This window comes from Chelonia mydas, chromosome 6, assembly GCF_015237465.2.
Source record: "Chelonia mydas isolate rCheMyd1 chromosome 6, rCheMyd1.pri.v2, whole genome shotgun sequence".
Lineage (NCBI taxonomy): Eukaryota > Metazoa > Chordata > Testudines > Cheloniidae > Chelonia > Chelonia mydas.
The window spans coordinates 46007748-46022585 of record NC_051246.2 but is presented as its reverse complement, the minus strand read 5'-3'; the positions used below and the strand labels follow the sequence as shown (position 1 = coordinate 46022585).

The following is a 14838-nucleotide window of genomic DNA, read 5'->3' as shown; positions in this document are numbered from 1 at the left end:
ATATTACCCCTTTTTTTCCTGTATTAGGAGTCATTTATAACAATCTCTTCATTTGTACAATGAGGGAGTTCACGGAAGAGGGATTACTGCCATATCAGTACCGCATGAAATCACTGACAACTTGTGCTACTAAATGGGATTAAAAGTTATTACGATGCTTTTGATAGTCTGATGCATTTATTTTTCTCTTGCTTTGTTATTTGTATTAGTTATGGTAAGGGAATTTATGGAGACACAAGTTGATCTTTTATATTGATACTGAACGGTATGTTCAATGAACAAATTGCACAGAAAGTACCTTCTATACAAACAAGCTAGCAGGACACCAGTGCCTTCGTATCAGCCTCAGGCCAGCTGGCAGCATGCTGTGAGGAAGGCCTCCTCTGAGACATGCAGGTGACAGAAGGAAAACAAAATCAACGACATTGATCTCTGTGAGAATAACACAAAACTGAGCTCCACAGTGCATGCAGCATTATTTGCACAGGTAAGTGGCCTCTGGGAAATATGACCCCGTGTAGAGTTCAGAAAGTGAATGAGACAGGCCATTTAGGCAGCACCCAGTTTATTGTGAGGTAGTATTGGGAAGACTGTTTGCCTTGTTTGTGCTATTATGCCACTGGTCTCCATGCACATTGGAACTGCATTAGTGGAGATTGCCATGGGGGTTAGCATTGGTTTGCAGCAAGCACCACTGTTAAGTAGTGACACAAACATCCACATATATTTGTATGTGCGTGAGTTAACATGTGTTACAGAAGTGCTTGGAAGAACATGCTGAAGGCTACTGTCCCACAGTTTCTCATGTGGATGAAGGTAGTGACCGTCCAAGCAGACGTTCTTACACAGGATTTGGGGTGCTTGACATGCAAAACCACAGCAATAAATTGTGGCATCAATCTGGATTTATTCTGATGGCCCAATGTCCTGAGGCAGTTTGTAAGAGAGAGAAGCTGACTCTTGATGGTATACATTGATGCTTTAGCTGGAGTTCTAAAAACTGTCCAGAGGCTACTACATCCACTAATTTCCCTCTCAGTGAATCCACACCCTACATATAATGTCTGAAAATCAGGACACTAGACACTATTGGCCTGGAAGTTAGAGGCACATTGACTCCCTTTTACCACATTTTTGGGAGGAAGTGGGTATAAACATGTACGTAAACTAGCTGGAGTTCTTAAAATGAAATATTTCAAGCAAGAGTATGTCAAATCAAAATAAATGATTAATTGACCTGGATATCTAAGGGATTTAGTGTCTCCAGTAAACACTCAACACGGTTACCGTGCCAGCAGATTTGCCCTTGGAACAGACATGACTTTTCTACACCTTACGAGACTCAACACACTAGTTCTGTAAAATATTAACAGTTTGGTCAATATTAGCACTTTAAAAAAAACAAAAAAACAAGTGTTAAAATCAACAGCAGTAAGAAAGTATCAAAAGGTAGGACTGTGTCCAACTCCAAACCTCCAGCTGCCACGTGTCAATAGTAGAATCCCACAGTACTGGAACATAAAAATCTGCATCAGATCCTTCTCTCTCTACCAGATCTTTTCACTCAAAACTTCCATAAAAGACAGTGGGACTTGGGACCAAGTAAGGACAGCAAGATCTGGCCCTATATTAAGAGCAGTTGTTATGCCAGTTTTAAAACAGTTGCTTTTCAAAATATCTTAAAGTAAAAGTTCCAAAAAGTGTTTAAGTCCCATTTTCACGTGACTTGTCTGAAAATGGGACTTAGACAACCATACATTAATCATTTTTTAAACTACAAAGCACTACTCTTCCAGAGTAAAAACAAATTATAAAAAAAGAAAAAACCCACATGGATTTCCCCCCCCCCCCTTCTCACTTATTCTCACTGAGGAATCAACAGAACCATGATCTATTGGAGGAATCAGCAAGAGCAGCACCATTAAATGAACACTAATGTAGACATTATGGGGGAAATGGGCTTTGTACAATTTCAAGAATTCCTAATAATTTAATTTTAAGGCAAATTACAGACAGTGATCTTGACCCTGAAATTTTGAGCTCAATGGGAAGTGTGCACACAGAGAGCCGGCAAGACAAGTCTTGTGCAGACACAGACATTCATGTGTATTGATTTTAGAAATCAGAGACAGAAGAGACAAAATATCATTTAATCCAAGCACTGGAAAATGTCACAGAATTGTTCTCCAAATGATTTACCCTGTGTAATTTTAATAAATCCTTCTAGCAACAGATTTTCATCACTTCTCTTGACAACTTTTAGGCCCACTACCCAAAAAAATCATACAACTGGGACATTTTCCGCCAATATCCAGCCCCCATTTTTCTCTGTTCATACCATTAAGTGCATGTAAGTTCAGCTATCCAAAGGAACTGCCTACAGAACATGAACAGAAGAGCCCACCACTACCTTTGTAGCTATGAGACCAGGTGATCATTCCCTTGTAAACTCTTCAATGGGAGTCCTTGGCACAAAATGGCAGCCCCATCCAGCTGTCAGCCATTTTACTCTTTTAGGAAGCTGAAATTTGACATATAAAATATTGCAATATTTTGGTTACTGAATGGTCTCTGGCTTTCTAGGCTTATAATTAAAACAACCTGCTAAAAAGCCCTTAAAATTAAACTTTTCAGGCAATTAACATGGACTTGAAAGGTTTGAAATTAAAATAAACCTCCACCGCAAAACTTGAAAAGAAGCCACTTCACAGGACATCTTGACGAATTAACCCCTCCAGTTATGCTTGGAAATAGAGTTCCAAGCTCTCCAAGGGAAGCATTCTAGAGGGTGGGGTCCCTGGCCTGGAAGGGGCAGTGATCTGGGTGGGGTGAGGGAAGAGGAAGACTAGCAGGGGGTTTTGTAGGATGCAGCTCAGACAAGACTCCCCAAACTTTCCTGAGAGAATTTGTGTGTGTGTGAACCTCAGCTCATTCAACTTCTAAGGCAAGACTTAACTCAGTGAGTTCAAGGATCAACTCAGATTAATAGAACTATAGGCCCTTTCCTGGTCTGATTTTGGGCTTTTGCTAATTAGAAACCAATATGAATTCTAGATCCTGCAATCATATCACCTGGGAAACAGGACAGCTTCTTTCCTGTTTCTGGGTGCAGGAAAGAAATTCTAAGTACTGGATCTGTCTAAATCTTGCCTAATCTAAGAAGGGTCTAGAAGGGGGACTGGAACCAGCAATCCAAGTGGGATTAGTTTTGGGGTTACAGCATGGGTCTGCACTCCAAAGCTGCAGATTAAAGAGGCTCTTCACCTGTCCATCCTCTACACTGCTAAGCCTGTATTTGGAAAAACAGCAGAATCACCACCATAGTAGGAATTACTTTAAAATCATATTTAAACAATTCAAAATAGTGCACAAGTACAAACAACATGGAAGAAATTATTGGAAGTGATGAGAGGGGTAAATTCCCTGAATCCCCGCTGAACTATTTCACATATTCCAGTGGGCAAGTGTTTTTTTCATTCCTCCCCCAGCCTTACAATGGCTTTTCTTTCCCTTTGGTGATGAAACAGCAGTGTTGTGCCTTGATTTCTTGCTACGCTCCTGACGACTGAGCACTAACCCACTGGCTAGAGTGGAATGCAACAGCAAACTCTCACTTTGTTACCACACAATAGAAACTTTAGAGTCAACACAGTGCGGTGTTTGGTTCGGATGATAGGAAACAATTGGTCCCATTTTGCGGCTTGAAAGGGGACATAATGAATGTAAGGGGAGACAGCCCCCATGACTTGTTCCAGTGGGAACCATGCATCTGTGTTCATATCTTGTGTATCTGCCAAGCAAATACCAAACAAACACTGACAACTACAGTGTCCAAATATTTTAGGAAAATTGTCACTTGGTATCATGTGTCATTAAAGATTAAATGAGACCATGGAGGAGTCTGCTGCTTACCTAAATTATTAATATTGGATTGCTGAAATGGATTTGTTCTACATCTGGGATTCTATTCCCACAGCAACACAGTGTGATGTGAAATAATAGGACTTTGGCAAAAGCACTTTGATTACTAACAGTAAACCTTGTGGTTAAACTTACCAATTTACCATGAAGTTTGAAGCTTGCAGCCCTTTGCCCTTACAGCCCCACGCCCTGTTTGCAAAGACAGGAATGAAATATTCCATATGTTTTCTTTGTCAGTAACAGGGCTATCGAAAGCAGAGCCACATTAGTCTCCCTGCTGAGGGACTGGGTCATGCTATTCATGTGTAACCATGCAGATGTCAAGAAAGTAATGGGAAAATTCTTCAACAAAAAACATTTTCACAGAACGAGGTTATAAAATGCACAACTCCATTTGCAGCATTATTCAATTAAGCTAAATTAAACAGGTTTGGCAGTATTATTAAATTAAACTAAATTAAGCTGAGTAGCTCTGAGGTCACACAATGTTTTATGATTCAGTACCATTTATGTATTATTTAGAAGTCAGAACACAATTTCTTGAAGTTTTATGGGGAGACATTCAGCAGGCTCATTGTTTTTCTATTGTTAGGTTATTCAGTTTTTAAAATAAGATATTTTAAAAGGGAAAGCTTAGCTGAAAAGCCATAGGAACACAGTGTACAGCTGTTTCATTCTTTACGGCCTGATCCTTCAAGGCAATAAGCCCTCCCAGAAGGTGCTTAGCAACTGCAGCCTCACCTTTGGGCTTGTCTTCATGGGGAAAAAGCACAAAATTAAAACAAACAAACAAAAATGTACAAGCTAGCAAGTGCTGTAAACACCACAAAGACACAACCCTGTTATTGCTAGTGCCCTGTGCCTCCCAGGCAGTGCTCAGCCCTATGCTGGGTCTCATGGCGTGAGCCTTCCCCTGCATTTTTATATACACAACACGTAGGAACCAATTACTAATTTAAAAAGGTGAAATTCCACAAGACTTGTAGCACTTTACTTACATGTAGTACCTGAAGATAGGATCGAGTCCCAAGTATTTTAAACTTCAAGTCAGATGATGCAAAGTAGTGGTTTCAAAATGGAAACTAACCTTCACGACGCCGAAATCTTACAGCTCAATTCTCAAAACCAACAAATGACTGGAGTCTGCTTAGAACTAGTAGATCCTACAGACGTCATTATTAATGTAGTTATAACCACTGATTTCTGTCCTTATCAAACACTTCCTGAAACTTAGTTCTTTCTCAGTCATTTGTCCAACTTTGGAGAGCTTCAAAACAAAAAAATACATCACACCTATTTTTCTCCTCGGGAGAGTTCAGAATGTGGGACTGACTGGCTCCTATTTTATAAGAGGAAGGAGTTGCTGCAAGTCAGAGACTTTTTAAGTGGGGGATTTTTGAGGCCTTGAGGACCTTCTTGGAGTCTGTAAGGGAGAGGGTGAGGCACAAGTTGACAGACTGATGTAACCTGATGATGATCCCACATAGATGGTCTTACTGTTTGTAAATCCATACCACATTTATATTGACAGAATGCCATGTTGAAGGATCCCAAAGCACTTTACAGATACGACTCCAGAGATGGGTGTACACAGCAGATGATTAACAGTACACAGTAATTTAGGACAGGGCAAAGACTGAAAGACTACTCCAGTGCAGCACTTCAATAGCATTTCACCCTCACCATTAAAATACAGACAAGATCTGAATTACAAAATTCATCTCGCTACATATTAAAGCATCAAGCTTCCACAATTGTTATGCCATGTTATACTAAAATACTTCTATCTAGTTGTATCAAAAACTGCATTCCATCAGTTAAGTGCAATGAAACGACAAGTTCATATTTTTAACTGTGCATAATACACTGCTCCAATCTCTCAGTATAATATACCTTACTTTTCAGATGTCCTCATTAACATAAGTTTCCTCAAGTAGAAGTCCCAAAAAAAAAAAAAAAAAAAAAAAAGCAGTTTCACTTTATCTCTGTCATTACATGGAGTCCACAATATTTCAAATGTGTCACTCTATGTTTCAACTAATGTTTTCTCAACAGCCAAAATGCATTGAACAAAACACTCCTTTAATGGGTTGGTTTCATTTTCAAAGCTCAACTGACTTTTTGTGGTTTTACTAAGCCCCAGGACACCATATCAGTGTGCAGATATAGGACAATGACACAACTAAGAAAAAATATGACTTATCTATAATTCCAAGTAGACAAATACAAAATACCAGAGGCATGAGATTGACAAAAACAATATCAAGTGATTTTTTTTTTTTTTTTTTTTTTTTTAAGTAAAAGTAAGTTCTTTCACAGATGTCATACTCCAGCCAATTGGAGAAAATATGCCGACACCATAAGCTGTTCAGAAACAACTCCTTTTTGTTTTTTTAAGCATATGTTATAATATTGCTATGCCCCAGTATATAATGTTGTCATTAGTCTGCACAAAAGACCCTTATATACAATAGGGAATATTGATGGACTACACACACAAATTATTGTCACATGCATACAGTAAACAAACAAATACAGAAACATTTTATTTTCCAATCTTTCAGTTGTAATAATGAGCATTAGCAATACAATGTAAAATCATTATAAGTTTGGAGGTGTCTGACATGAAAGTCAACAGGAGTAACAGTAGCTCAGCACCTCTGAAAAATCAGGTCACTTCTTCTGCCAAGCACACCAGCCATCTCAGCATTAGTCTCACCAGGCACTAACGTATGCAGTTAACTACAGGACATTCTACACAAGCTTGATATTGCACCAGCAACAGGAGTTTAGCCATTTACTTCAATGGGAGCCGGATCAAGTCCTGTAACATGCATTCTCAAACATTTCCAGAATGAGGACAACACTAGATCGTGACAGGGACAACCTTCCCTCCCATTCAAAATTGTATGGACAACCTTCCTCTCTCATTCACGGTGACATAGAATCCAGTGGCAGCTAAAGCAATTGCTTACATACCAATAGGAGAGAGATTAGGAAAGCATTTAATCCATTTTTAGCTGACTTGTAATGCAATTTAGCAGCTGGAAATAATGAAGAGCCAACTTCATGGGACCAGATACCCTTCTACAGATCACAGATTGAGAACTTCTCATTAGTAAATAGCAGCAGGGTTGTTGGTTTTTGTTGGGGGGGGGGGGGGGGGGGGGGAGAGGACCAAGCATGCCAAGAGGCAGATATGAAAGATGAGGGTAGGCAGGCTTCACCCGCAAGGTTCAGAGACAGTGTCCAGAGGCAGATGAAGTGCCCAGCCCAGATGCTGGGGAGGTTGCTGGGATTTCTAGAAACGTGCTGCCCCTTAAACTCAAATTGGGGTCTCTCTCTTATACCAGCCTTCTGCTAATAGGTGTCTTAAGTTTGGAGCTCACCTCTTCTCTAACTTCCAGGAGAGAGAAGGAGTTTTCTGTCTCCTCCTTCTGTCAGCCCAGCCTCCTGGGTGTAGAAAGACTGTCTGGATACTCTAGCCTCCCTCTCCCTACACCTCCCCCACAGCAAGGGTGATGAAGGAGAAAATGTTTCTGCTATTCTAGCCCTCCTACAGCCTCTTTCAGGTTCTTTATCTTGTCTATGAACAAATCCAATATCCGAGCTTTTTCCAGGTGGCAGCAGCATAGAATTGACATGATTTTTGACAGTTTCACCGCTGCTTTCAGAGTTCAGAGGGCAAGGTGAAAGCTGCTCAGTCTTGCTAATTTCACTCTGTTGAGGCTTTGGAAAACTATGAGCAGCAGCAGGGGCACTGGAGCTGTCTGAAGACCCTCCACAATACAAATACTGCACCAGCTTACATTTGGTTCCCAGTAAGAAGGCAATCTTCACTGATGAAGGCTAGAAACACTCAGTCTGATTTCCCAAGGGACCAAGAACACAGTAGCTCTCCTTCACCTTACAAGGAGGTAAGAATGCTTTGCCCTTCTGGAATCTAGGCCAGTAACTTTCTCTGTGTTCATATAAAAAACACGGGAAGTGTCTCATGAATGTTTTTTTGAATGCCTGAATTGCATACTCCAGTATTTTTCATGTTAAACACATATTTACTAGTAAAAGCCTATCAAGGGTTAAAGGGAATGATTTACCAGTACACACTTGTTTTAAATTAACGTCCTGAAATTTTTCACACAGCAAACTGATTTCCATGCTCCCTGAAGTCACGGTTCTGAGCCTCTGCTAGTCAGCATCAAACAAGAAATGACATATGGCCGACAATAATGAGCTCAAGGTGCAAAAATAAGTGTCAAGTGCCTGACAAATTAGACACTGTGGTAGGGCATTGATTTTTGGGAAGAAGGAGAGGCACACAAGAGTTCTATTGTCAATTTCACATTTTACACTTTTTTCCCTTAACACCTAAGAATAATAAAAAAATCTCTACCTTCTCATGTAATACCTAGGACTTCATATTTCTTACAGAAGAAAGAAGACACATGAAAAATTCTATACTTTAAATGCCCCAATCTTGCAACCAGATCAGCTTGAGAGACCCTCACTGAATTCAGTGTCACTCTCCACAGCTACAAGGATCAGCTCACCTGGATCCAGTTGCAGGATCTGGGCTGATGTATCCACTCCAGTGTTATTAGCCAGCCCAGACCCACGAAGAGTCTTATACTCTGCATGGGTGCAGAGCTCCGTGGTAGCAGATCAAGATGTATTCTGACAGGGTTTTGTTTCGTTTTATTTTTACAGTCCTTTTAACGCTTCGCTGTTTATGCTGTTTTTAATTTTTGTTAATGAATAATGAAAAATAGATTAGTCAGTTTCATTTCAGTTTCAGTCTTGGTTCTCATCCATTAAAACAATGCTAGAACGCTGAAGGTGGGGAGATGAAAATATTTCTTTTTAAAGCAAAATTGTGTTTTTATTGTTGTCAAAATTATTTGTTATGTGTGTGGTCTGTCTTTTTCTTTAAAAAAGCCTTAAAAAAAAAAAAAAAAAGAAAGAAGGCTTCCAGACATGCCCCTTTTAAAGAAAAAAAAATGAGTCTTTACTATATGAATAAAAGTGGACTTTATCACTTATCACAGTATGTGGCACAGGCAAGTGAAAAATTAAACTGCAAAGCCTTCAAACCTCTAATGAGATAAGGCTTTTCTATCTCAGGAAAATAATTATCCTACATTTTCCAAACTGAAGATCATGCCTGGCCATCCTCGCTTTTCAACATATTCCCTCTGTTAGACAATGTTCATTGCACCTAAGCCGGCTCCTCACCATTCTAATGTAACAGTAATGTTATGGATCAGTTACAAGGCAATGCCTTGTACATGCTACCTACCATTGGTTTAAGCAAAATGCTACATAAAACTTCCAGATGGGAGGGAAGGAGGGGAGAGGGGGAAAAAAAAAAAAAGACATTCAGTTATAAAAACACACAAGTTTTGTTGGATCCAGCAGGACCAGTCAAGTGATTATATATATTCAGGAGGATTATAGTAATTTAGCCGAAAAAGCCCAGTTGGACCAGATTCAGGTGCAACACCTTCTTCGAGATGGGTACAATAACATTACAAATGCAGAGACACCAATTATCAAATAGCTAGACCTTGCTCATTTAAAAAAATTTTTTTTTGATTTTGTGAAGCTGCAGAACAACTGTAGAAAATACAGCATTGAAACGGATTGTTTTTAAAAGCCATTTAACCTGATTTTGGCAAATAGCAAAATTAATATTTCCTTTTTGAAAGTCTACTAGAAAAAAACAACAACATTTTTTTTTTTTTTGTGAAGTGATGGATTTGGGAGAAAGGGAAGACTAAGCAAATATGCACAGTAAGAATAGAGAGCATTTAAAACAAAATTAGGCAGCAATTGTGTTTTTTCTCCATGCAGGGAGGAGAGTAGAGAATAAAAACCAATGCAAACAAACGTGAAATGGGGAAGTCATTTATTTTTTGTCCAAATTTCTTGGTCAAGATATACCCAAGGTCCAGACTCCAGAGAAACATTTTTCACATTGCAACAACAATAATGATAATAATAAGTAAATAAAAAGATTTCACAGTCCATTCAAAGGTGTTTGGAGTTCTGGATTTGGCCCATGATCTGCCTATTGATTACATCAAGATTGTGCCGAATCATGTGAACACTAGAATGCCTATGGTCTTGAAAACATACACACAAAAATTTGAAAAACAGTAAAATTAAAGCAAAGTAACCAATCCCCCCAAAATTGCAAACACGGTCAGGAAATAATTTTGTTTGAAAGAAGTTCTTGGGAAGTAAAGGGAGTGGATTACTTGCAATTTTAAGCTTTCAAAATTTTTCGGCAAATCTTGGAACATAATGCTATGTACCCTAACAATCACTGGCAAGAATAAGGATTATATTTATGCATAGGTAATATACTTTTCATTTTTTAAGACACTAATTAAATACTATATTTTATTATTTAAATGGGCTGGGATTTTTTAAAAAAAATAACTAGTGATTTCAGAAGCCAACTGAGTCACCGAAAAGAGCCTGATTTTCAGGAGATATCAAACACCCACCCTGTGAACATATCAGACCTATTTAAAGTGTCTGAAGTGGGGTATTCACATATCCAAGTTCCCAAAGACCACTAATCATTTCTGAAAAATCTCAGTCAATGTGTCTCCACTCTAGACTTGCACCAGGATTAGACTTGAAAGTATAGTATTTGGGGTTAAGGAATACCAGTAGAAATATAAAAGATGCCCTCAGCGTAACTTGCTTTGACCACAGAGAGAATATTTTCTCTTACATAACATATTGCCAGGTCATTGACAACATCCAAAAGATCAGTAGTGTAGTGCAGGGTAAACTCAGTTTATCCATTTCTCATTTGGGGAATATGGAGTTAAGTTTAGGTTAGTTTATCCACTTCTTTGGTTACCACTACACCACTGAGTAAGATCACGTCAAAGAACAAGAACACATTGCATCAATTTAAAAAAAAACAACAAAACCTCATAGATAGATTAATAGATATTAAGGTCAGAAGGGACCATTATGATCCTCTAGTCTGACGTCCTGCACAATGCAGGCCACAGAATCTCACCCATCCACTCCTGCAATAAACCTCTCACCTATGTCTGAACTATTGAAGTCCTCAGATCATGGTTTAAAGACGTCAAGGTGCAGAGAATCATCCAGCAAGTGACCCGTGCCCCATGCTATAGAGGAAGGACGAAAAACTCCCAGGGCCTCTTCCAATCTGCCCTAGAGGAAAATTCCTTCCCAACCCCAAATACGGCGATCAGCTGAACCCTGAGCATGTGGGCAAGATTCACCAGCCAGATACCCAGGAATGAATTCTCTGTAGTAACTCCGATCCCACTCCATCTAACATTCCATCGGGCCTATTTACCATGAATAATTAAAGATCAATTAATTGCCAAAATCATGTTATCCCATCATACCATCTCCTCCATAAACTTATCGAGTTTAATCTTGAAGCCAGATAGGTCTTTTGCCCCCAACTGCTTCCCTTGGAAGGCTATTCCAAAACTTCACTCCTCTGATGGTTAGAAACCTTCGTCTAATTTCAAGTCTAAACTTCCCGATGGCCACTTTATATCCATTTGTTCTTGTGTCCACATTGGTACTGAGCTTAAATAATTTCTCTCCCTCTCTGGTATCTATCCCTCTGATATATTTATGGAGAGCAATCATATCTCCCCTCAACCTTCTTTTGGTTAGGCTAAACAAGCCAAGCTCCTTGAGTCTCCTTTCATAAGACAGCTTTTCCATTCCTCGGATCACCCTAGTAGCCCTTCTCTATACCTGTTCCAGTTTGAATTAATCCTTCTTAAACATGACAGACCAGAACTGCACACAGTATTCCAGGTGAGGTCTCACCAGTGCCTTGTATAACGGTACTAACACCTCCTTATCTCTACTGGAAATACCTCACCTGATGCATCCCAAGACCGCATTAGCTTTTTTCACCGCCATATCACATTGGCGGCTCATAGTCATCCTGTGGTCAACCAATACTCCAAGGTCCTTCTCCTCCTCCCTTACTTCTAATTGATGCGTCCCCACCTTATTACTAAAATTCTTGTTATTAATCCCTAAATGCATGACCTTGCACTTCTCACTATTAAATTTCATCCTATTACTATTACTCCAGTTTACAAGGTCATCCAGATCCTCCTCATTAGCTTTCATCTTAACATTTCTGCTTTGGCATAATCAACTTGCTAGATAACAGTTATTTTGCAACAAAGCAAAGCCACAAAGCCTATGATCAGGAAAAAAACATGTAGCTGATTGTATAATTCTGACTTCGGGACCCAACTAAATTTTACCCAAAAAATGGCTCCCTACAGTAACTGTATCAACAGTCTCTCTCCTCTCTTGTTCCTCCTGATACCCACTGGATTCACCCGCACCTCATCTACTCTAATCCCCTCTGTTCATATACTTCTACTCCACTCCCTTCTCTGTATTTTTCCCCCCCAGGCTGCCTTGTTCATGGAATATCATCCAAAAAAAAAAAATCCCTGTTCATCAAAATACCAGCCTTCCTCATTCAAATGCATCATCAACAACAAGAACAAGAATAATAATAAACTTCCATGTCACCCAAAAGCCATGAGTTATCCTCTTTTTTTTAAAAAAAAAAACCCCTATCATTATATGTTTAATGGAAACATCCTGCTCTGCTCATACCATAACTGAGAGTATGTCTTCACTAGCAATGTTAAAGCGATGCCCTGGCAGCACTTTAACATGGTTGTGTGGTCGCGGTGCAGGGCTGGGAGAGAGCTCTCTCAGCGCTGTACAAAACAAAACAAAAAAACCAACCACCACCACCCCGACGAGGGGAGTAGCTCCCAGGGCTGGTGCACTGTCTACACTGCCACTTCACAGTGCTGAAACTTGCAGTGCGCAGGAGGGTGTTTTTTCACTCCCCTGCGAGAGAAATCTGCAGCGCTGTAAAGCAGCAGTGTAGACAAGGCCTAAGTAACTAGATGATCTTGTCATTGAAACCCCAGTCCTTCCTTCCTTCATCCCCAACCGCTACCACTGTGTGGCATTCACTGATTTTGTCATACGTAAAATTAGACGGTAGACACTCCATGGCAAGGGACTCAATAAATCCATTAGACTCTGTGAAAAATAATACAGTTTTATGAGTCGTACAATAATAATTAAGTATAGTAAAATAATGGATGAACTGTGAACAAAACATACCAAGAGGAATATCCAGTCTAGGTTACTCAAATTGACCATTGTAAGGTACCAGTACAAGCAGAAATAGGAAGAGACAGGAATGCAAATGGACATCCACTTGTGGTTCTAGTCAAGCTAACCTGATATGGAAGATCAGGGAATACATCAGTATATTTTTATATAGATAGAATGTAATATTAAGATTACACAGTTAAAAGTTATCAAGAAATGCAGTGTAGCTCTAACAATGTTGGTCCCACGATATCAGAGAGGCAGGGTAGGTGAGGAGAGAGACCTACAGAAGTTGGTCCAATAAAAGATATTGGACCACCCCTCCCACCTTGCCTCTCCAACATCAAGAAATGGAAGACTTTACGTTCTTGCAGGGTACAGGGCAGGTGAAGGATATGGCCATTGTTTGTCTAGAGAGACCATTTTCTGCAAGCTTGGGTTAATAAGGCAGCAGCACACCATAATGACAGTTTCTTGGACAAAACAAAAAATGCAAACTTAATTTTGTTTCTAAATGAAAGTTTAGAACTCATAGAATATCAGACTAAGATGATGCTTACCAAGTGTGCTGAATTTTCTATGTCTTATAAAACTATTATTCTGCCTTTCCCCCCATATCCAAAACTTGGGAATAGCTACGCTCCAAAACGGAGACTATTTAAATGCAAAGTTTCAAAAAGCAGCCATTGTTGAGTTCTGTGTTTGAAAAAATCAAAAGCAAGGACAATAACTGGCATGCGCGTGGGGAGCATTTTTAACTCTTGCAGAACAACAGAGCTGAAAGGATTTTGCTCAGACGTAGACTGCCCAAACACCAACACACATTGCAGGATGTATCACATCCCACCTTCAAACAGAAACCAAGTACGGAATACGTCAGCCCCAGAGGTGAATTTCCGGAATCTTATCAGCATACGAAAACAGGGAGTTACAACTGAAAGAGTTTGGCAACTATATCTATAGTGGGTTCTAGTTTTAATGGCTTATAACCACTTCTGGACAATAAAGGCAGTCTCACAGATATACAGGGATGATAGCCTAATAATCGTAACCCCAAAGCACCTTTCTCCCAAGAATCTTAAAGCACTTTACAAAGTTTGGCAAGATCCCATTTTACATATGGAGAAACTAGGGCACAGGGAGCTTATTAGCAAGTCTTAGGGCATGTCTACATAGCCCTGCAGTTCGCACTACTGGGGCGTGAATAGCACTGCGCATCAAAGTGCTGCGCTATAACTCCCCCAAGTGGATACTGCGGGTGCAAACTAACATGTTCACAGTTCACATTCATTTAGTCCTCCTTCAAACAGTACTACACTAATGTTAACGCAAAGTGGGAATCTTTTAGTTTGGCCTGCAGCAATTGGGGGAGTTACAGCACAGTACTTTGCTGCACAAGGCTATTCACGCCGCCATAATCTGAGGCCATGTAGACGTACCCCACGTCTGCACAGTAACAGTGGCAGGGTGAGATCCTGGTCCTCCTGTCTTCCAGTCCCCTGCTCTAATCATGAGAAACACTACCTTTGCAAGAGAAACGCAAGGAAAAAGCCAGTCCCACTATTACATGGTACTACTTTGCGGTCTTACTGTACAATACAAAGTAATTGCTAAATAATATTTATTCACTGAAATATGCAACTTCCTGCTAACTAACAAGTAAAAGATTCATAAGATTTCAGGCTCAATAATCTGCTCTAAGCAACCCAAATGATAAAAATACCTGCACACCTGGTACATGAGAGA

General features: G+C 39.8%; 1 protein-coding gene across 3 annotated transcripts in view; it reads right to left on the bottom strand.

Annotated features, from left to right (window-relative positions):
- LGR4 (leucine rich repeat containing G protein-coupled receptor 4) overlaps window positions 1–14838 on the bottom strand; it is a 119580-nt gene that overhangs the window by 101444 nt on the left and 3298 nt on the right. The window contains exon 1 of one of the 3 annotated variants that reach the window (XM_043549574.1): window positions 5820–9538. The exons of the other annotated variants lie outside the window; for them this stretch is intronic. Coding sequence (XP_043405509.1) covers window positions 5820–5842 — 23 coding nt within the window. The 5' untranslated portion in view covers window positions 5843–9538. Of the gene's footprint in view, window positions 1–5819; window positions 9539–14838 lie in introns of those variants that run through there. 3 annotated transcript variants of the gene reach the window in all.